The 23,217-nt window shown below is 39.1% G+C and overlaps 1 protein-coding gene across 5 annotated transcripts in view; it reads left to right on the forward strand.

Moving 5' to 3' along the window:
• The window catches only part of LOC110797331 (shaggy-related protein kinase kappa), a 32,479-nt gene that overhangs the window by 3,225 nt on the left and 6,037 nt on the right, over positions 1–23,217 (forward strand). For 3 of the 5 annotated variants that reach the window (XM_022002431.2, XM_022002433.2, XM_022002432.2), the window contains exons 3-10: positions 10,629–10,724; positions 10,815–10,874; positions 10,962–11,234; positions 15,718–15,792; positions 20,126–20,182; positions 20,299–20,439; positions 20,531–20,581; positions 22,775–22,870. In XM_022002431.2, coding sequence (XP_021858123.2) covers positions 10,629–10,724; positions 10,815–10,874; positions 10,962–11,234; positions 15,718–15,792; positions 20,126–20,182; positions 20,299–20,439; positions 20,531–20,581; positions 22,775–22,870 — 849 coding nt within the window. The remainder of the gene's footprint in view (positions 1–10,628; positions 10,725–10,814; positions 10,875–10,961; positions 11,235–15,717; positions 15,793–20,125; positions 20,183–20,298; positions 20,440–20,530; positions 20,582–22,774; positions 22,871–23,217) is intronic. The other 2 variants (XM_022002434.2, XM_056840365.1) reach the window with 1 other exon arrangement.

The following is a 23,217-nucleotide window of genomic DNA, read 5'->3' on the forward strand; positions in this document are numbered from 1 at the left end:
GCCGAGTCCGAACTATCAGACACCGGATCGACTCCAGCCGTCGAGAGCCCACCTATCACATCCAGCAGGGGTTGAACAACCTGACATTGAGACACATGAGTACCCCTTTTTGAAGCCATAATGAATACCCCAAAGGAACCAAAATGAAGACTCCTACCATAGAGGCTTATGACGGTACCGCCGATCCTGATATGCATTTGGTCGCATACCGTCACCATATGTATGTACAAGGGACCAACGAAGCTACGTGGTGCAAGTACTTTTCAGCCACACTAAAAGGTGTAGCGTCCAAATGGTTCGAAAGGCTACCTGCAGGCTCTATTGCCTCATTTATCGAGCTAGAAGTCCTGTTATCCACAAGGTTCGTGGCTTACAAAGAGGAAAGGAAGATGAGTATGCATCTAGGCCGCATTCAGCAAGGAAAGGACGAGTCACTGAGGAGCTATGTAAAACGAGTATGCATCTAGGCCGCATTCCTGACTTGCCATGTGGAGTCTCTTTCGACAATTTCATCAGGGGTTTGAAGAAGGGGTCATTCAAGTTTGACTTGGTAAAAAAAAGTGTACGCACAATGGTTGAAGTACTGGACGAAGTTGAAGAATTCATGCATGCAACGGAAATATGTAGCGTATCTAAAGACGGCAAGGAAGGAGAAGCGGCGGAATCCTTTGGAAAGAAAAAAAAAGACAGATCGAAAGACCACAAGAACTAACGGTACTTGGGCAATATCAAAGGAGCAGGATCCCGCGTCTGCAGGACAAAAGAGGGACGCCCACAAGAGAAAGAATTTTTTGAATACAATACAAACCTTCGTACAATCCTTGTAGATGTAGGGACCAGGTTCGACTTAGATCATCCATTCTCGATGAAGTCCCCGCTGAAAGTCGAGACTCAAAGTTATGCTGCCAATTCCGTGAAGACATAGGTCATGACACCAAGGACTGGAGGAGCCTGAAAAGGGCCTTGGACGGCTTGGCAGCCAAGGGTCTTCTGAAGAATGATTTACAGAAGAGCACTCATGGAACAGGGAAAAGTCATTACAAAAAGAGACTATCTGGGGAAGGAAACCAAATTGATGGAGGATTCGTGGCCGTCATATCTGGAGGACCGGCCTCTGGAGGACCCACCATGCGAGGACAAAGAGACTGCCAGGAGGCTAGGACAAGCATAGATAAAAAATGCGGTATCGGTCACGGTCGCGGAGTTTCGGTAACGGAAATGATGCGTTAGTCGCGGACCGTGTCGCGGTTGTTGCGTAATGAACTAGTTTTTGGCCCGTTCGACGAACGTGCTGGTTATATATTGGCCGGGTAATGAAATTTAGAAATTATGTTGTTCTTAAGTAGGTGTTAGAAGGTGTTTAAACCAAATGACAATAATTAAAACTTTAACATATGAAGTCTTGTCTTTTTAATTATTACATTTTTCTGCTCATGTTCATCTTCCCTGAAAAAATAGATCCACTTTAAATCACTTATTACCACTAATAACATATCATTTGTACAAAGACCAAACAAATTTGCAACTGTTACAGTTTACGACTATACTCATGTTATCCAATTAAGGGAAAGACTTAACAAAATCTAACTATTGAACTATACTGACAAAACTTTTTCCTATAGGAGAACCAAAATTAATTGTCAATTCCCCTAACAATAAAAATATACAAATTAAACCCACCTAAAAGTCTCAAAATGTCGATAACGATTTACCCACCTTTAATCATTTGCATGGAAACCATACATTATAAGATTATCCTTCTCTGCAAAATGAATTGCAACTAATTAAGCAAGAAAAATAAACAACATACTTCCAACGTGCTTAAGAAAAATCAAGAACAACGTGCTTAGAGAGAAATAGAGGGGGGGGGGGGGGGAGGTGGTATTACAGCTTGAATTGTATGCATGAAAATAAACAATATAAATGTTGAATTAAAGCACCCTATAATTTCCTACCGTTTAAAAACGGATAAGTCAAAAAGTCTATTAGTGAGGTTAAATTTTGAATTAATGCTACAGGAGAAGGGGAGAAGATTTGGGGATTGAATTAAATTGACATTGAAAATAATTAAGCTTGGAGAGTTAATGGGAAGGTGGGGAAGATAAAGTAGGGGACGGTAGTTTAGGCATAATCAAGTTGAGTATCGATCCTAATTTTGGGTAATCCCTCCGTCCCGTTTTTGTAGTCCTGATTCTATTTTAAGCGTCCCAAAATTATAATCATGTTTCTATTTCTGGTCATTAAGTTTTCCACTTTCCCATGTACTATATTAATTAAAAATGCACTGAAAACCCAACACAACTTCTCCATGTACTATATTCTTTTTTCCATGTATTATATTTCACTTTCTCATACAAATCAATTATCAATGTACTATATTCTAAATTTCCGTGTACTATAGACGAAGATTAGTAGTATACTACGTAATAACTAATGATAATAAAGTAGAATAATGAATGACCATTACTTTCTTATAACAAAAAGTAAATAGAACGATTAATAAGATTGAGACACGTGTCATCAAAATAGTATTGCTTATGTGTCATTGAAATTGGTGATGGTTATGCTTTTTAAATACTAGGTATTGATTCCTTTGTCCACCTTCTCTCTCCTCTCTTGTTTTAGATCTTACAATGGAGTTTTGTACTCCATTCCAGTAGATTTTCTCCATTTCTTTCCCTTTTCCTTTTCTTTTTGTCGAAAACATGGGGAATTCGGCTGAAACTGAGTAGCTGTGAGGCTAATAACGTTTAATGCGGACAAAATTGGTTCGGATCGGTTGTACCGGCCTAAATCTCGCCGTTTTTAAAAACACCTTTACAACTCGGCATATCTCGTATCGCCAGCCTCCAAAACCTAGTTAACTCGGGCGATACGAGTTAACTCGGGCTAGTTTTTACACCATGAAGACAAGTAATGATCTCAGGAAAATCACCAATGGACCCTTTCACAAGAATCGAAATCAGCGAGTCCGATGGTGGACGGATATCTACCCCACATGATGACCCACTGGTTATAGAAATCAAGATCTCTAATATGAGGGTAAGGCGTATACTTGTCGATACTGGAAGCTCGTCCGACATTATGAGTGTTGAATGTTTAACCGTCTAGCTCACGATCCAAAAACCATCGAAAAGATCCATTATCCTATCATTGGTTTCGGAGTAAGTATCATACACCCAGTAGGTGTCATATCATTATCTGTGAGGAAAGGAGGCCGCAATGACGGTAGAAAAATGAATGTGAACTTCTTGATTGTGAAGGACCTTACGGCATACAACGTCCTCTTGGGACGTCCTACCTTAGAACAAGATAAAGGCTGTGGTAGTCACCCACCTAATGCTATATGGACCATTCATGGTGACCAGTAACAGGCACCAGACTGTTATTTAAACCATTCCTTATAGACTGTTACGTAAGCGCCAACTAAACGACCAATATATGTAAGAGCCAACTAAAACGGCCAATATTTGTAAAGCGCCCACTAAACGGCCAAGACTTTGTAAGCACCGGCTAAACGGCCAAAATATTACTAAGAGCCAAACAAAACGGCTAATATTTGTACTAAATATTCTCATCATCAATTTAAGCTCGATTTAAACATTTTACTAATCACTGAATTACAAAGGACGTCAATAACTATTGACGCCTATTCACTAACTGACGTCAGAAAAGACTAATTGATTGACGGCCTGAGGAGTAGCCTAGATTAGCGCCCCTATTAGACTGATCACCTAAAACACAGGGGTTACCTTCCAAACTCGGCCTAATAGGTTTTTACTCATACTAACCTGAGTAAAAACCCTCACCTTAAGAGGGTAAGGCGTCCTAAAGAGCCTCCAGAAGGCCACTTAAACAAATCCAGTTACCCATCATAATAAAGACATATCCCGAAAACATGAACGAAAATAAATAAATAGGCCTCAGAAGGCACCAATATTCTTACATGCGCCCGCCGCGCAGAAAAGCCAAATGACGGGTGCTCAGAAGGCACTAATGTTAATACATGCTCTCAGGGCACAAAAAACCAACGAAACACAAATTAAAAAGGGGGGCGGCTGTGCTACCATCTCGGACGTCCTGCTCGGCAGGAGAATTTACTTCTTCCTCCTCATCTCCATCAGAGTGGAACTCAGGAAGTTCCACGCCAAGGTGTTGGCTGCCAGGACGACCATCCGATGTGAGATTCGAGCCTGGAACCACTGGAAGTCTTTACCTTCCATCTCTTGGTCCCAAGTTCGCCGGGAACCTTCCATCACGACCTCTTCACCAAGCTTAAAAGAGCTGGCCGCCTCTCGTCGATTAATGCCCACCTCATCCTGGATCTCTTGGCCTTTCTTTTCAAGGACTTTCACCTTCTTTGCAAGATTGGCAACTCGGTTGGAGACGTCCGCATACCCAGATCTTAGAGTAACCAACTTCTCCTCATGCTCCTTGAGCTTATCCTCGTATTCCTTGCCATTGGTCTCAGCCAGCCGAAGAGCGGATGCCTGTGAGTCGATCACTTGCATATCAACACGAATTTCTTCAGCCTTTACTTCTCATGGTTCTCTATCCGATACTTTTGCTCAAGCAACTCATGGTGCATGTTAACACGGTACCGCCGAGCCTCCGCTATCCTGTTAAGCGATCGGAGCGAAGTTTTTGGAAAGTAGAATCGCAAGGGCTTCTTCCGCTTCCCAGGAATGAACAATTGGAAAATCTATTTTTCCCCAACCAAACTCGCAGAGGCCCCAGGTCCTTTCTATTCCTCGGTAAGCGAACCTTTAGTGAAAAGACTACCCGAAAGCTTCGCGACGAAGCAATCTTGGACCCTCTTGGCTGCGTCTTTCTTGGTCGGACCAACCCAATCGGTGATTTTCGACTTTTTCTCATTTTTTGAGAGACTTAACTCTAAAGCGAAGCTTTCGGGTAGTCTTTTCAAAAATGACACCATGCATCCGAGCATGGCGCTCCGAAAGACGATGATGTAGAAAACCTTTAAAATGAAGGATCAAAACTTTCCAAAACCCACGCAAACGGAGGCCGGAGCGGAAGGAGGGACTTGAACCCTCAACCACGGTATTCAGCAGCAACCTTACTGTCAGCTAAAATTCCACCCTCGGGCCTTCTAGGCAAAGGTAACTACATAGACAAAACTATTAGTATGAAGTACAAAAAGTGAAAAATTCAAAAGAATACTTGGGAACTCATGTCCAATACGAGGATTGCATGGCCCGAAGTAGACGTCTTCTATCCCAGGAAGAGACTCCAAATATTGTTTGGGGATTGAGGCGCATACCGAGGAAAGGATTTTATCCTTTTCCTCTGAGCTGAAACCGCCAGAAACCGTCAGAAGGCGGTTATTCTGCAATCTCGGCTTCCTCATCCGTTGGGGATCGAAGCCCTATGTACAAACATGCAAGCTAATATTAGCAAATGATCACTAACCATATACGATCACTAACTACATGAAAGACGCCTTGCCCATCTTGGCAAGGATTTCTCACCAGGGTTCGTCGCCTGAGGGGTAGATGGGGACCGGGCACCGCCTTGTCCCCATCAGGGTGAGGACCTTCCTCCTCTGTAGAACACCCTTCCCAGTTGTCTCCTCGGTGGCGACATCAGCAGCCAATTTAGCATCCACTGTCACTTCGGCCTACGTCTCCTTGACATCCACGCTGCTCGCCTTAGATGCCTCTCTTTCCACCCCGGCGGGACTAGTACCACCAGCCGCCTTGGTAGCAGACGAATCCCCTTTTTCGGGCTAGGACTTTCCTAGGCCCACAACGACGGGTGGAGTGGCTGGAGGGGCATTGGTTACCCCAACATTAGCTGAACCCCCTTTCTTCTTGAAAAAAGGCCGCTTAGCTTGAGGAGGCGCCAGGGAAGAATTCCGACCGCTTAACAGACGCAGACGTCGCTGATCCCTACCAATAGAGACAAATTAATTCTGTCCAAGTTCATAAAATGAAATATACTTACACCTGGAACATTTGGCATACCTTGGGAAGGTCGCCGGGGCAGTCTCGTCACTTTTCTTTGAGGTCTCTCTCTTCTTGGCCTCTACGGCCCGAAGAACCTCGTCAGCATACACCCGAGTCAGCCACTCAGGTAACTCGATCTTCCCCTTGTCTTCTGGAGGCAAACGACTCATGGCTCGCTCTGCACAACCTAAGGAGAACAATGAGAAAAAAAAGAAGAGAAATTTCAAACATTAGATTAAAATTCCAGACTAAACTACCTCTAGGCGTATATGGACACAGGCCAACGGCCGCGAGAAATACTCTATTTGTAAACTGAACTACGTGAGGAAGCCAACTATTTGCACCCACGCATGACGGTTGGAAGACATTATATACATCTCCGCTTGAAATAAAGGTTGTACAAGTCTCCACTCCCTTGAAGAAAGCCGAGGAAGATTCTCATTGGTGGAAATAAAGCGCGGCCTAAATTCCATCGGTTAAGACGTCTGCAGAGCACGACGTCCTCCATATGAATAATAGACCATTTAGTCCTCCACCACACCCAGCTGGACGACTTCCCTACTTCTGTTTTGAAGCCTTTCTGGCTGTAAAGAGTAAACCATCCTTGTGGTGAACGAGAGGAAGGCGCGATGTCCATTAGTCTAACAAAAGACGAGAAAGAAGGGATGACATCACTTAACGCGCACTTGGCTATAATGCCAAAAATGTTTCCCAGGAGTTACGAGAGTTAGTTGGGCTAGGCCAATATCATAACCCTCCAAAACGTCCAGTATGAAAGGATGTAAGGGAAACCTAATCAAGTCTAAAAGCGGCCGTATAAACAACGACTTCACCCGGAGATAGGCGATTTACAGTATTGTTAGGACACTTGAAACTGAAGCCACAAGGCAAAAAGAAAATCGTGCAAAATCACGCCCCTGCTCTCTGCTAGATATCGGAGCCACTTCCTACTAGGAAAAATATCAGACGGAAAAAGATCAAAGTCCTCTTTCCTAGAAACCATGGGGGGTGGCTGCCTTGCCTCGCTTCCCCACTGTCTGAGGAACTGGACGAGTCATCCTCAATGTCCTCCCTTGGGACTGGAGGACGGCGTGTCACACTCTTATGTCTCCTTGGACGATGGACCGCTCTGGCTCCTCCCCCCTCATAATGCCGTAAAGGGTTAGCCCCTCTCCTCACCACATGAGGAGGGTTTGAAAAAGGAACACGCCTCTCCCGGGTTGCCTCCCAAGCACCCACATTGGCCGTCTGGTTAATTCGAGCCATGGCTTCCTCCATTAGGAACAAAGCGTTTGACTTAAAAAGGAAGAAAAGCAGCGACGACCTCGGCCAATACAATAGTTGAGGAGCACGACCATAGTATCACATCTCCCCAAAGTTTGATAATGAGAATGTATAAGAATTAACATATAAAGTAAAAACAAAGAAATGACAACCGAAGTGTACTTGTGACGATTGAAAAGGCAAGGCAACTGCCGAGATCTTGTTCTCTAAAAACAAAATGCAAAGGAAGAGCGGAGGCAATGAAGAACACCTCAATCTTGGGTAAGAACAAAAGAAACTCCATTCTCTCTCTTGAACTCTAAGAAGTTGTCGGAACAAAAATGGAAGAGAAAATGAATCCCTGCCTCGGTTTATGAAGAGAAACTGAAACCAGCAGATGCCAACACGTGGTACTCAGCTACATCAACACAAGTTAAAAAAATGCTCTAAACGGTACATAGCACTCTTCTTGAGGGGCAAATGATGTGGCTAAAAATATTAGGCCACCCTGGACCAATTACAAAGCGACACGTGATACCCTCTACGTCTATTTGTCCGATGTTCCAAATATGAATGAACAATAATCAGATGAAGACTAAAAGGCCCAATTACCAAAGGCCCAATCTCAAGAGGCTCACTAAGCCCTCTATCCAAATGCATGATGGGGACACATGTCCTCCTCTCGGAAGCTAGCCAATCAGGCAGTTAGGGTTTGGGAACAAATCCCAAAACCCTATCCTTATAAATAGTCCAGATCCCAAGGAGAAGGGACAATCAATTCATTCTCACCTACCTTATTTATTTTGCTCTGCCTTCTCTCTAGAACGATTTACTCTCTCTATCAAATATTTACTTAGGCATCGGAAGGAATATTCTTGTTTTGCAGGTTGTAAGAAGATCGTGCCAGCGCATACTTGATACCTCCGTGGAAGAGGTGATACGTCAGCACCAACAAAAGTTCCCACAACATAAACCTTACCCCGAATTTTCTTCACCAACCATTTCCACAATCAATAGTTGTTCCATAGGAGGTACGAGCTAGAAATTAATGTGGTTCCCTACTAGCCCTGGTCGGTGTGCATCAATCGGTTGCACCGTCGGAGGCAACATCGCACCTTGCGCTCCCTAAATTCCACATTATCTTCTACATCTCCTGACGTACAAAATTTCTCTACATTACTCTCATGTATTGCTCCACCAAACTCCTAACTAACATCTCCCAGCGTACCAAATTCTTCCAAAAAATCATAATTATTACCTCCAGGGAAAGGTGCGTCATACGTACATCACAAAATTCAATGTTGTCTGATCTATAAACTAAAAATTTCAGCAATTGAGCTTATGGTTCCTGTGGGCAACCTTTCGAACCATATGACGCGACCCCTTTCAACATGGCTTGAAAATACTTGCTCCAAGTAGTCTTATTTCTTCCTTGGACGTATATATGGTGATTGTAGGCAAGTAGATGCATGCCGGGGTCGGTCGTTCCATCATAGGCGTATATTGTGCTGACTTGATCTTGGCCTCCTTGGTGGCATTCATGATAGCTTCACGGAACGGTGTGGAGTGGCCGAGCATCATGTTGGCTACACCTTGCCGTATGTGACATATGAGATCACGGAACGCCACCTGTCTTTGGCAAGAGGAGGGTCCAACTTAACTGTAATGAGTGTGGGTGATATTGCCTAAGGGATGATCTAGGGTTTGGATTTTGGAAGGTGGTGGAACTACCACACAATCCCACTCGGCTCATGCTCCGTCTATTTTCTCCCTTTGATGATGTTCCTCTCTGGTTGTTTGCCTCTCTCATGGCAGTTTCTCCTTGACGACTCCGACTCTTGACGAGGGTTCATTTTTTTGCGAGGTAGACGGAGATGTTGTGGTGTCCTCTGGCTACAGGTTAGTCTCCTTGCCGTGGCCTTACCGCCTCATCTTCATCGTGTCTTAATGGCACCTCCGGCCTCCATAGCTCATGATTGATGTGGCCTTCGATCGCCGCTTACATTAAATATCAACGTATTTCTCCTTATCTCCTTTTGAAATGTACGACTCATTTGTTCTTGGAATCACCCTAGAGTTTTCCGTAATGTCCGAGACAGGACGATCCAGGTTCTCCGTTTTCATCCAACACTGTTTTAGCGTTTGGGTCTAGGTGTCCTCCAGGTGAAGGTGGAGGTTGTGTCCCACATGGGTCTTCTTCATTTAGCACTTTTGGGTCCGGTGGTGGACGAGCGGTGCCTACAGCCGTATTGTGAGCAGTATTCGTCATCGGCATTCACTGCTGCCTAGTGAATTCTGCTGGGTGCTCAGGATTGTCCCTTTCGCGAGGAGGTTGCTCTCTTGTGGCTTGATTGCCTTGTTTCATACCTCTCGTGAGCAGTATTCGTCATCGGCATTCACTGCTGCCTAGTGAATTCTGCTGGGTGCTCAGGATTGTCCCTTTCGCGAGGAGGTTGCTCTCTTGTGGCTTGATTGCCTTGTTTCATACCTCTCGTAGACACTGCCGCCAAATTTTGTGGGGTTTTTTTCCTACTGATGTGGAGTTATCTGGTTCAAGGAGGGTCGATCTTTGGTTCAACCTTCTAAACAAGAATAATCTTCAGAACATTCCCTTCGATGTTTTATAGAGAGAAAGTAGAGGAAAGGGAGAGAAAATAGGAAAGTAGGTGAGAATGTAATGAGTCTGTCCTCCTCTCATTGGATTTGGAGTATTTACGGTACTAGGTTTTAGGAGGAAGCCCCAAAGACAAGGGAGACATCTGATTGGCTAATCATTGGTGATAGGAAAGTGTCATGTCACCTTGAGCCGTCATTTTGATAACGACTATATGGGCTTATTTGGGGCATTTTGGAGATATGCATTGTACACCATTGACATGTGGATGGAGGAGATATGTTCTCCCTAATCCTTTGTGCGATCCAGTTTTAGGGTGCGTTTTCTTAACTTATCGGAACTTATCAGAACTTATCAAACCTGATCGGAAATGATAGGATCTTATTGGACCTGATTGGAACAATAACAATAGCAATAACAATAAAACTAACGTATTGAACTTATTAGAATTGATGATAACAAAACTTATTGAACTTATTAGACCTGATGATAACAAAACTTATTGAACTTATTAGACCCGATTGTAAATTTATTGAACTTATTAGCTCTAATTATAAATTTTTTGAACTTATTAAACCTGATTGTAACTTATCTGGACTTATTATTGGACTGAAACTTATTTATTTAAGGTGAAGAGAACACCCCTTCTTGCCAATTGTAAAGTCAACAAGCCTCTTTCTTTATTTTGACGGGACACGTGGCGTATCCGAGTTGGGCCACGCTGGCTTACTCCTTTTTGCCACATCACAAGTGACTGTTAAAATAACATAATTTGATCATTTCAGCAGGATAGTGAACCAGATGTAATAGATGGCGTTGGTGCCGAAGCAGGACATGTTATCAGGACAACTATTGGCGGACGAAATGGTCAGCCTAGGCAGGTTGGATGAATTATATGCATAAATTAAGGTTGTAGGTTCAGAGAGATGATCATTGTGATCTCACCAAGGTTATCTGATTTTCTTGGATAGACCATCAATTATATTGCAGAGCACGTGGTTGGCACCGGTTCCTTTGGTGTTGTGTTCCAGGTATGTGTATCCATGTTTTTGTTATGTTTGTCTATATTTCTTGGGATGTATTGGCTTCTGTCTCGTAAAAATGATTCCTGTATACAGGCAAAATGTAGGGAGACTGGGGAGATCGTAGCCATCAAGAAGGTGTTACAGGACAAACGCTACAAAAACAGAGAGTTACAGATCATGCAAATGTTGGATCATCCGAATATTGTAGCTCTAAAGCATTGTTTCTTTTCAACCACAGATAAGGAAGAACTATACCTTAATCTTGTTCTAGAATATGTGCCTGAGACTGTCAATCGCATTGCAAGGGGATACAACAGAATGCACCAGAAGATGCCTTTAATATATGTCAAACTCTATACGTATCAGGTACTTCCTATCTAGTGATTCACTTTATGTTTCTTATTTCCTTTGTGGCTCCTTGTGCAAGTCTTGTATGTTTTTTCTTTTTGAATTAATTAATTTTTTAATACCAAAGTGTTTTCAGTTGACTGCTTAAAAAGGAATAGTGGAGCAAAAAATATTTTCTTGTGGGGGAATGGATGTTTTTTCCATTTAAGTAATGGAAGGAAGATATATATATTTTTTTTCTGTAGAAGTTGAGTGGCATGTGTGAGGCTTTATATAACCTTGAATTCAGTCAAAATGCTTTCCTTTCTTAGGAAAATATGGGCTTATTTGGGCAGTCACATTCTCTGTTTCCTAATCCTTTTTGGTTTCTTTGTTTGAGGCTTTAAACCCATATCATGTAGCTCAACTGACTTTGTAATTTGGGATTTCGACAACTACCTTCTCTCTCTCTCCCTCCCTCCCCTACACACTATCAAACACAAGTAGCGTGAGTAGTGGATTATCTTCTTGAACCTATGTTGCTCAGACACGGGTGTCAGTGTCGTGTCCGACAAGGTGTCGGAGTGTCTGACACTCCGATCCAAATATTTACCGACACTCCGACACGGTCAAAGGAGTGTCTTGACTTGTTTTTTAGACACGGGTCTTTTACAAAGTGTCGGATAAAAAATCGACACTTTTTATAAAAATATAAAAATAAATAGATAAAAAAAAAGATGAGGGTAAAAAGATAATAAAAGTTAAAATTAAAATTAAAAAACATGATATAAAAGGGTTTAACAATGGAAATAATTGAAAAGTCCTAAAGGGTTTAAAGTTATTTAAAAAGAAAACGAATACGGAGTAATAAATTACAAACAGAAAGCTGAAAGTTGAGATTTTGGGTAAAGAGATCACGTGGGTGTTCCCACTTCCCCACAAAAGTACAAAACCCACAACCTAGTAGGCCTAGTTTATTTATAAAAAGAAAAGGTAAGAAAAAAGAAAAGAAAAACAAAAGGTGTAATGTAAAGCCAACCACCACTCATTCAAAACAGAAAAAATAACGTGGAGGAAGGAAGAAGACGCCAACTCACCAAGCCATAGCCATGGCCGATCTCAAGCAGTAAATTATCAGCAAAAGCAAGAATTAAATAGTGTATCTTGCTCGTTTTTTCTTCTACAACCAAAGCCCTAACATATTTTTTATTTTCTCGCCTTCCCCGACCTTCAATTGCTAGATCTAGGGTTTTGAATACTTCAAGATCCAACGCCTTTGGTTTTGGGTAAGACAAAATTTATCACATATGATGTATATCTTTATCTTGAATGAAGATTTTTGAACATTTTTTACTCCTTTTCTTTTCTCCTCCCGATTTCGACACTGCATTTCGGACTCTTTTATGACACCGGTGTCGACACCTCTCCGGACACGTGCCGGGTGTCGTGTCGTGTCGCAGGTCGGGTTGGGTCGTGTCGACACTGACACCCACTGTCAGCCGCCGTGTTGGAGTAACATAGTCTTGAACTTTACGATCCTTTTACTGAAGACAAAGTCATGGTTGAGATCCAATACTCAATATTCACCCACATTTTTATTTCAATTATGAGTAAAACAAAATCATCAAACTAGAAACCCTAGAATTTTTTTTAATTTTTTTTAAAAAATTTTGTATGTCAGCATTTTACACGTTCAAGGGTCCTGTAAGCATGTTTACACAGAAAAAATTTGGGCTCAGATGATGGCTTTGCCTTGCAAGTCCTTCCTAAAATGTAAGCTATGTGCAGCAATAGCATTTATTCTAGTAGTTGGGACTCCTGGGAGCTGTCTTTCCTAGTCTTGACATAAGCAGTGGTCTCAATAGAGTTACTAGTCTGAAAAAGTCTTCCTGACTCTTAGGGTAGATAATTGTTACGGTTGGAACTCACTATCGTCTTTTCCCAAATGTTTGAGTACAGCTGGCAAATAAGTCATGCCTTTCCGGATGCAAATACATCTATGTGTAAGAGACAATAGGTTAAAGATTCCTTGAACTATTATGGGTTTGATCACTTGATGCTTACCTAGCCTGTTTACCCGGGTTGAATAAAAGTTAATGTCAGAACTTGAAAATACTCTAGCTTATTTAAGTGAACCACTTTATTTAACAGGTTAATCACGTAGACGTTTAGGGGCGGACCTACATGGTCTTTGAGGGGACCAAAGGGCCCCCCATTTTTCTGGCAAAATAACAGTAAAATTATATTAGTAATTAATGTCCGCTTAGAGCAATAACGAATTGCCGTAGCTCAATGGTTAGTGGACTTGCCCAAAACCCAAGTCTTGCAGCACGAAGATCTTTAGTTCGAATCCTGATACCTTGCACTCTTTAAAGCTATTTCATTATTTTTTCTTTACCCGTGACCATTCATCTTCAATCTTCATGGTTTCTTATTATTTTTTTATGTCTTCATGATTTCTTCCTTGCACTTTTTTGTTTTTGTTTTCTCGCAATAAGATGTTAGTATTGTGCTTTATATTTTATAATTGTTTTATTTTATTGAACTTTTAGGGGTCTAATTATATAAAAACACAATGCCCCATAAGCATTGAAAAAGATGCAACTTTTTTTAAAAAAATTGTGTAGTTCTGTCATTCTTTTTGCTACTTGTCAAGTGTAATTGTAATGAATTAAAATTCTTTTAACGTATCAAAACTCGTCGTATATGTACACTCGTAGTATTTTCTCTTTGAAATGAATCGCTGTAACATATTGTTGTAATTTGGACTAATATATTGATTTCTATTGCTATTTTCCCTTAATAAAAGGGGAAAAATAGAAGGATTGCAAAAAGCAAATAAAAAAAAAGTAAAAAGTTGGACCCCCATTTCTGAATTCCTGGGTTGTGTTTGACGAGATGGGTTAAGAATTTTCAACACTTGTAAATGTTATTTAATTATTTATTGAAAATGGCTTGTTTATTGAAATATGGCTTGTAAATGTTTCTGGTGTACCTTGGTGCCAAATTACCTTTTGCAAATTTTGCTGATATCCAAATCGGAAAGGGTTTAATCATGGTGATTTATTTCATAGGATCTTTTATCTAGCATCCTTGGGGCTTGAGCAGCAAGGTTTTCTATAAAAAAGGAATCAGAGCTTCAATGTTCAATTATCATCGGAGGAGAGTAGGAGACATATTTATTGGGAGTGCATGCGCAAGTATACACACACTTATAATAGTTCTACTAGATTAGGTTTCGTGCATGCACGGATATTCTTAAATTATTTAACCAATTTTAATAGTATTTGACTGAAAAATTTCTCTACCTAAAAATATTGCATCATTAATAAATCTTGAACATACTCACATATCTAATACAATTTCCGTTCTAGTAAGTATTACATATTCTAAATGTTTGATTAGCTGATTTGACCAAATATTCGATATACTAATATATTTGGTCAAAATATTAAGTAAATATATTTTCCATTATTAACGATTTGACTAAAACATTACCAAAAATCATTTTTAGCATATTATTATGTGGCATATAATTATTTTCATAATCTATAATATTGATTTTTCCATATATAAACCTTTTGATAAAAAAGATAGGAAAAGATAATAAAATAAAGAAGAGAATTTTAGGAAATAATTTTTTGGGGGGAAAATTTTGCCCCTGGAAGTGACACGTGTCATTCCTGGTTTCTCTTTTAGTATAATGTAATAGATAATAGATATATGGAAAAATCATTTTATGTGGCTTGATATTTTACGTATATATTCAAATATTGATTTTTCCAGATATCTAATTAAAACTCGGCCGTTCCGTTACGTAAAGGCCGTTCTGTAACCTATTTTGGATTTTCCGTTCCGCGAAAACCCGTTACGTTACGGTTTGACAAAAATCACGTATTTCTCCCCGCGTCGTCCGTTACGTAACAGTGACTCGCCGCGTTTGACGTTTTTTTCTCCGTTACACCGTTCTTACATAAATTGACCAAAAATACTTTTGTAATTAGTTATGTAGTTTATGAAACATGATATTTCGAGTGCTTATTTATTCACAGAATATAATACTCACTCATATTAGGATAGATTTGGTTATATTGTGTTGATATAATACTTTATAGACTAAAAATGTAATAATAAGGCTTAGACATGTTAATGTGATTTTTTTCTAAAAATTCACACCGCGTCAGCCGCAATCCGTTCTTTTCTTCCGTTACAAGCGGTTTCCGCGACAACGCGACCGTTATCGCAAACGCGACCGCATCCGCGTTTTTTTTCTATGTGCGTAGTTATATAAAATAGTTGATATGGAAGTTGGCACAAATTTGTTGTTGATTCCAGTTATGCAGGCACGTATAAGAAGAGGTTACTTGGCTAAGCTGAAGCTTGATATTAATCTAATTATTGTTGAAAATGTAGGGTATCAGTTGAAACTTGAAAGTTGAACACCCCGTTCCCCAAAAACCATTGTATTTTTTTTTTAAGTTAACTCACTTCTTTATGTTTAATCTTCTGTGTGTGTGTGCAGATCTGCAGGGCACTTGCGTATTTACATAATTGCATAGGTATATGCCATCGGGATATTAAGCCTCAAAATCTACTGGTAATATTTTGTGGATTATGAAGTTAGTTAAATTTGTAACTTGAATATATCTTCAATTGCAAAGAAAACAAATTGTGGGACTTGAGATCCTCTTGTCACCGGCCCAAAATTTTAAATTATAAGATGTATCTGACACCAAATTCCTAATTTCCTAATACTACAAATTTGTCAATAGCTATGTGAGCAAGCGCCTCAAATGTTGTCGAAGAGTTGTAGTATCTCTGTTGATGTATGCTCTTTGGGGGCGTTTGGTATGGAGTATTCAGGAAAGGGAAAGAGAATGAGATAGGCTAATTCCCTTTGTTGTTGGTTGTAATTATATTTTAATCATTCCCCCAAAGTCCTCTATTTTGACTCCCAACACCTCCAAGGTATTTTCATTCCCTTTCCCACACACCAATGCACTACCATACCCACCAAAATTGCCCCACCAACAAAGCCCGAGCATTATCTAGTCATCAGAACCACCTGACCACCACGATCCTCACAAGCACCACTGTCGCCGCCCTACCACCACCCATAACAAATGAAACTACCCTTAAAACTCCATCTCAACCTCCCAAAAAATCACCTCCAACCGCGAATCCCCACCACTACCCACCTGAATAACACCCTCCACCTTTGAAACCCACTCGCCCACCGGATAAATTTCCCACTCCTATGAAAAGTCCATCCCACCGTGAAAACCACCACCACCTAATAAAAAACCACTACCCAATAATCTAGAAAATAAAATTTCAAGAGTGAAAATGAAAAATACCTTTCCTTATCATGAATTATAGTTTTATACGGTCAAATTCGACCGTAGAAACACCAATTCTGATGTTTTCATGTTTGAATTTAACCTTTAAAACCTTAAAGTTAACCCACCCATGGTGGTAAAAGATAAGAGAAGGAAGAGAGAAAGGGTGATCACTTTGCGACGGGAAGGGGGGCAAGGACGGGGATGTTCGGCTGCAAGGTGGAGGGAGCGATGGAAGGTCGGCGACAACATGGAGAGGGGGAGGCGAAGCCGACAACGAGTGTAGCAATGGTGAGAATGTGGAGGAGCAATGATGAGATAAGGGAGTGAGTTTGAATGATAAAAATACCCAAACAACACCTTATATCAAAGGGATTTACTTCCTTTTCCCTCCCCATCCCTTTCTTGATTTCATTCCCGTTATTCGTGTTGTTGTTTTTTATCGTTAGCAATGAGGTAAATGAGGTAGATGCCTGGTTACATGGGAGATTGGGAGACACGTCTAGAAGTTGGAATACCATGATGCCAAGATGCAATTTGATTTGTCCGATAATTATCTTAAACTAGCATTTTGGCCTCTTCTACGCGTGGGCTTCCTTTTAGGAAAAACGGTTAGTTGGCATACATGAGTATTATAGTTATAATAATTGTGTTACGATTGAAAGTTAGTAGGAACTATATGTATTGTAGTGTATTGTCTGTTTTTTCTCTAAGTATTACAAATTAGATGAATAACATAAATAAATTTGCATTAAATTGAAAGGATTTAAAGTATCTCATATATGTATGAAATGAATTACAAAGCTACGTGTTTCTCTAATTATATCCCAAATTCCCAACATAAGAAGATTGCAAACCCTTGTGGACCTATCTTGTTGGTCTAATACAAATATTCGATATAACTTTGTACAATTTATATTACTTCATAGATTGTTGGAGTAACATAAACAGCAATAAAAAAATTAAACCTCCAGGCTCCACCTCCATCATTGTAGAACATCCCAAATTATCAAATTAGACAAAGAAGTAATGGCAAAGCTTGTATTCCAGTATCTAAATCCAGAGATAGTAATGGAATGCATCGTTATCAATATATGAAGATCTGGTTTAGACCAGTATTCCCCACTCCTACGATCACATAAAACACCAAATATTAACAAATTATTAGATAATAGACAAATTATTATTTATTCAAACACCAAAGGTATCAATGTATCCTAATCAAACTAATTTTCTTCATGGTATACAACCCAACTTTTCCTAAAAGAGCAATGCCACACCTAACTCGGTACAGAAGCAAAAATGTATATATATATATACACATATATATATATATACATACATATATATATATATATATATATATCTCCTGATAAAGTGTATCTTTTTCCCCAAATTGAACAGGGAGAATAGAATTCTTAACGAATACTCACCTCATGAAAAAGAGCAAAATTCTCAAGAAATAAGAAATGAAGTGAGAAAAAAGTTCGGAGGAATATCTAATAAAAGTTGTAACGATGGTTTTTTGTAAATAATTTGAATCCATTAAACTCTCAAATTTTGGCCGTTTGAGATTTCTCTCCTTATTAATTCATTTACTAGTGTGTAGCCCGGGAGATGCCCCGGGTTTTTATTTTGAATAATATAATATGATTTTGGCATGAAAATTTGTTACTTTGAACTATTTTCTCTCCTTGAAATTATTTGGTATCAAATTAAAATGTCTTGTCATCATCTAGTGATAGTAAATAACCGAAAAAGTTAATTAGTACATAGTACTTCGTAATAAACATTCATTCTTTCAAGTTATATATTTATTTATGTGGAGTAAAAACCATACGTTAAGAATTCTACCTTACATCTTGTTGGTCTCATGTTTGAGCCTAATATTGGAAATTTTTTTATGCATATTTCTTGCTAAGTAAATGACATGTCACGTGAATGCGAAATATTTGTATGTATATTTTTGCTAAGTAGATGACATGCCATTCTTCTAGTGAGGGGTTTCCGCGTGGCATATATATTTTGTTAGAAACGCCTTTGAATATATTAGTATAGATTAATGGTTTTAATTGAATTGTTGAAAATGGTGAAATCAAAACTGGAAAACGGAGAAGGGAAGGTTGAAGGGATATATTATGTGGTAAATGGAGAATTCATTTTGAAGGGAGAAGATGAAGGGGAAGAGACATGACATATTGGTTAGTGTTAAATTGAAGATCATTTAAAGGAAAAAAAAATAGATGAGACGAAATGAGAGAATAACATGTGGCTATTTCCGTTTCCGTTTTAATAGACTAATTTTTATTGAGAAAAAGTGGCAACCTAAAGTTTACTTAAATCATGAGTTTCATTTTTATATTAAAGTCACACTGGGAGAAGAAAGAATATTGTTTTTTAACTGATATGCTTTATATTACACATGGAAGTTTGAATCTTTGGTGGTTGGCTAATCATCATGAGGTGATAAAAATACTACCAATTAAATTTCAGGTCTTTATCTTGTGGTATTGTTTGTTTAAACTTGTCTATTTTTGTGAAAGGTAATGAACTAAATAAATATAAAACGCTTGCCTCAGTAAGAAAAAATTGTTGGAAGAGAAGGAAACTACGAATGTAGGGTTTTTATGTTGCTGAATTGCCGAGTTATTAATGGCATTAGAATAGCAGCAATCATGTGATAAGGTGTAGCCATTTCTGTCAAGGTACTTTTTGTTCTCTGTTGTATTGTCCTTTCTTCCTTTTGTGTATGACTCATTTGACATCTTAATTTTTTTGATGAGGACATGTACTCCCTTTGTCCCAAAATTAGATGCTACATTCTCCATTTTAGAATATCATTATTTTTGGTATAGTTTTATTATCTCTACCTTTTCTCTAAATTGGGCCACGTACTATTTCGTTTTTGCCAAAAGCTCCATATAAATCACCATCTTTGCATTTAGCCAGAGCAAATTATTCTCCACCAAACCCCAGAAATGACTGTTACAATTCCTGTGTGTTTGAAGGAGTTACACAAGCCTCTCTATACATCCGTAAGTAGTCTTCTAAAAGGTAACAAGCCATATCACATTGAAAGAAAGCATATGAGCAGGACTCCCAAATGTCGTGATAGCTATCCTGGACCTTCATTCTTTGAGCATATTGTTCGTATTGATTTTAAAGCTGATTTCTACCCAAAAGTTCTCACCTTACAGAGGACATCTCTTTGACGTTTTTTTTTGAAAGGGAACAAAAGAATTTATATTCAGCACTAAGGAAGCTTGGATATATTTCATTTTGTCTAGATGTAGGTTGGGTTGGAAGCAGGAGACTAGTAGCAACTAAATTTTAAATTGCTTCTAGAAGTACTAATATTCTATTGTGGAATTTATGAATGTAAGGACAATATTAAAACATCTTGCTTTCTTTGAGTGCTTCACTATTGTTTAGCTCTCTGTATTTTGGAGATTATCATGACTCATGAGGGATATCACATTAATAAATATGCTTAGAACACTATTCAATGTTTCTACTGGTCATATGGAATCATGGTTTGCCCTTTTTGGAGACATAATTACCTTGTACTGAATCGCTATGTTGTGGTACTAGGTGAATCCACATACACACCAGCTCAAACTCTGTGATTTTGGAAGTGCGAAAGTATTGGTATGCATTTCATTTGCTGGATAATGAACAAGAAAATTCAATTTGGGCTTTATTTATTTATTTTTTCTGATTTTCCATCCTCTTCTTTTGTAACTCTTTTCATTTTTGCTTGTTAGGTTAAAGGAGAACCAAATGTTTCTTACATATGCTCTAGATACTACCGTGCTCCAGAACTCATTTTTGGTGCTACCGAGTATACCACTGCAATAGATATATGGTCTACAGGATGTGTTATGGCTGAATTACTTCTTGGGCAGGTGGTTGATTCTTTTTCAACTATATAATATTAATCGTTAGAAATCCACTGCTATATGTGCTGTTAGCTCTGACTGATGTTTTTTTTTGTAGCCATTATTCCCTGGAGAGAGTGGGGTGGATCAATTAGTGGAGATTATCAAGGTAAGAATATTTTCAACTCGTGATTTTTTCTGCCTTCAAAATACATAAGTTTAAATACGTGAGTTTGCATCTCTAGAAACCAAGGATAAACAATGTATATGAGAGTTAGAGGTGATAAAGCTCATAAAGGCGAAAATTCTCAGCCAAAAGAGAGGTAGGCGAAAAAAGGGAAGTAATTAGTGTAGGGAGTTACTCATGCAGCCACCAAAGGGAGAGAAATAAAAAAAATACCAGAGCTGTCATACAGTTGCCGAACAGCTAGCGTTAACCACTATTCTATCTTTTGCTTAATTTGGGATTCTTTAAGACCCTGTAAGACTTGGGAATGTTACTGGGTTGGTGGAAAAGAAGGTTGGTCATCTTGTGAGTGGAGGTTTATTTTTATGATCTGAAGAAGAGAGAGGCTTTGTTCGTTAGTATTGTGATGAATGCCTAGGATACTCTTTGCTGGGTAAATGGCTCTGGCAATTCTCTTTTGAAACTGATTGTCTTTGACATTGAGTGATCATGTAATACCGTACCAAGTACTCTTGTATGAATTCAAGTCTCTGATTTAAAGTCCATGGAAATTTGTTTCCTGTGTCTCATCATCTCTAAGATTTGAAGTTTGGGACTGAGGTTAGCTATTTGTGAAGGTTCTTGGCCTGGACTATTTACTTTCCAGACTTTTCACCTGCCACCTCTGCAAATTTGAGGTATGATACCACTTCTTCAATTATTCATGAGGTACCTGTACTGAAAAAGACATATTTTTGGACAAGTTAAGTGGAAAGGTTATTTCTATTTTATCAATTTCCAAGATTGGGTAAAAATAACGTGGGAGAGTTATTGACTTGTTGAAGGCATGAGTTCGAGGATCGGAGAGCTTGATTTTAATTTTTTGGATTTGTGGGGGGTGGTAGTTACTTATGAAGGATTGCAAGAGGGGTTTTGGTTGGTTGTACTGTTGATGATATTGAGTATTATATTTTTGCGCTGTTAGGTGGATGTTTTCTTCTTTTTGTTCGGAATATGATGTTTGGGACAGTGTACTGTGGAATGATGTGGGTTTGTTCAGTGTATACTGGTTTGGGTTTGCAGATCAATCATTCAACTTCAGAGAAATAAAGGGTGCGAAGATCTTTTAGCAATCTCCATAATATCTAGTGCATGTGTATAATTGCTTCCCTTTATTGCTATTCTATGAGGATTCCAGGATTATTTTGGTTGATGTACAACATATCCCTGAGTGAATTTCTTTTTACTTTGATTTCTAAACTCTAGAGCAGTGTATGAAAAAGTGTATGAAAAGCGTGCTGAGCGCTAGGGCAAAAGTGTGAAGCGCTTAACTAGTCCTAGCTTCCTAGGCGAAGCGTTTTGGAAGAAGCGCATCGAAGCGCATGACGCATGCTTTTCTGCGCTTCATTGAAATTCTTTTTTCGGTTTTTATTTTATGTTGTTACTGTGACCACACTATTAATCCTTAACAATAGGAAGTGGGCTGAGAGTCCAAAAGAAAAGGGAAAAGTAGAAAAGAAGAAGAAGAAAAAAAAGAAGACAGCAACCAACCCTAGCTCCTTGAACAGAGAAGCAAATCTGATGTTATAAATACTCTACTTTTAGTCGGATATATATGCATAATACTAAAGAAACCTTTAATTTTTAAAAAGTGCGCTCACTTTGATGAGGCGTGCACTGTGCGCTTAGGCTTTAGGGCTCTTGTCGTTTTAATGAGCCTTGTGCTTTTTTATACAATGCTCTAGAGTACTTCTGGCCATCTTCTTATCCGCTTTATAATATTAAGTGCTCCCTCCGTTCCTTATTAGTTTTCTTGTTTGGAGAAAAATACGGGTATTAAGAAATGAGAATCATGTGTAAGAATAACAATGATTTAGAGTGTTTTTATGGGGAAGGGGATAAAGTAGAAGACTGTTTATTGATAAAGTACAAATAAAAATGGATGTGGGGATGGTTGGGTGAGAAAAAGGCAAATTTGTGTTAGAAAAAACAATCATGATTTATGGAAAAGTGAGAAAAATGTATGTCCAAAAAATAAAAATAGGAAAAGTATTGGATAACGCCCGATTAGGAAAACAAGAAAATAATAAGGAACGGAGGGAGTACAATTTACTTATTGAAAACAACATTTATGTTGGCCTTCATTCTGTAGTCAACCTTGTCTTTTTAAGGTTTTGTGATATAATTTTGCTGCAGGTTCTGGGAACACCGACAAGGGAGGAGATAAAGTGCATGAATCCCAACTACACTGAATTTAAGTTTCCACAGATAAAACCTCATCCATGGCATAAGGTATGACTAAATCCTGTCCATTGTCTCTTCTCTTTTATTGCATGATTGGTGCTTTTATGAAACTTTGGTGGTTTCTGGCCCTGACAACAATCTTCTTACGGGGAGTAATATGCCCTTAAATTGCTTCTTTCACATGTTGGAAAATAGAAACAATTGGTTTTCTATAAAATTCTGGTTTAATAACAAAATGGATATGGATGCCGAAATACGAAGTACAAAAAGAAAACAGTAAAGAGAAACTTAGTCAAGCCTTCAGAGGAGAAACTCAACATTTTACACACTAGTCCGAATATGAAGGTGAGTGTCAGAATGAACTGGTGACACCTACACTACCTGCATAAGATCCC

This window comes from Spinacia oleracea, chromosome 3, assembly GCF_020520425.1.
Source record: "Spinacia oleracea cultivar Varoflay chromosome 3, BTI_SOV_V1, whole genome shotgun sequence".
In the NCBI taxonomy this organism is placed as follows: domain Eukaryota; kingdom Viridiplantae; phylum Streptophyta; class Magnoliopsida; order Caryophyllales; family Amaranthaceae; genus Spinacia; species Spinacia oleracea.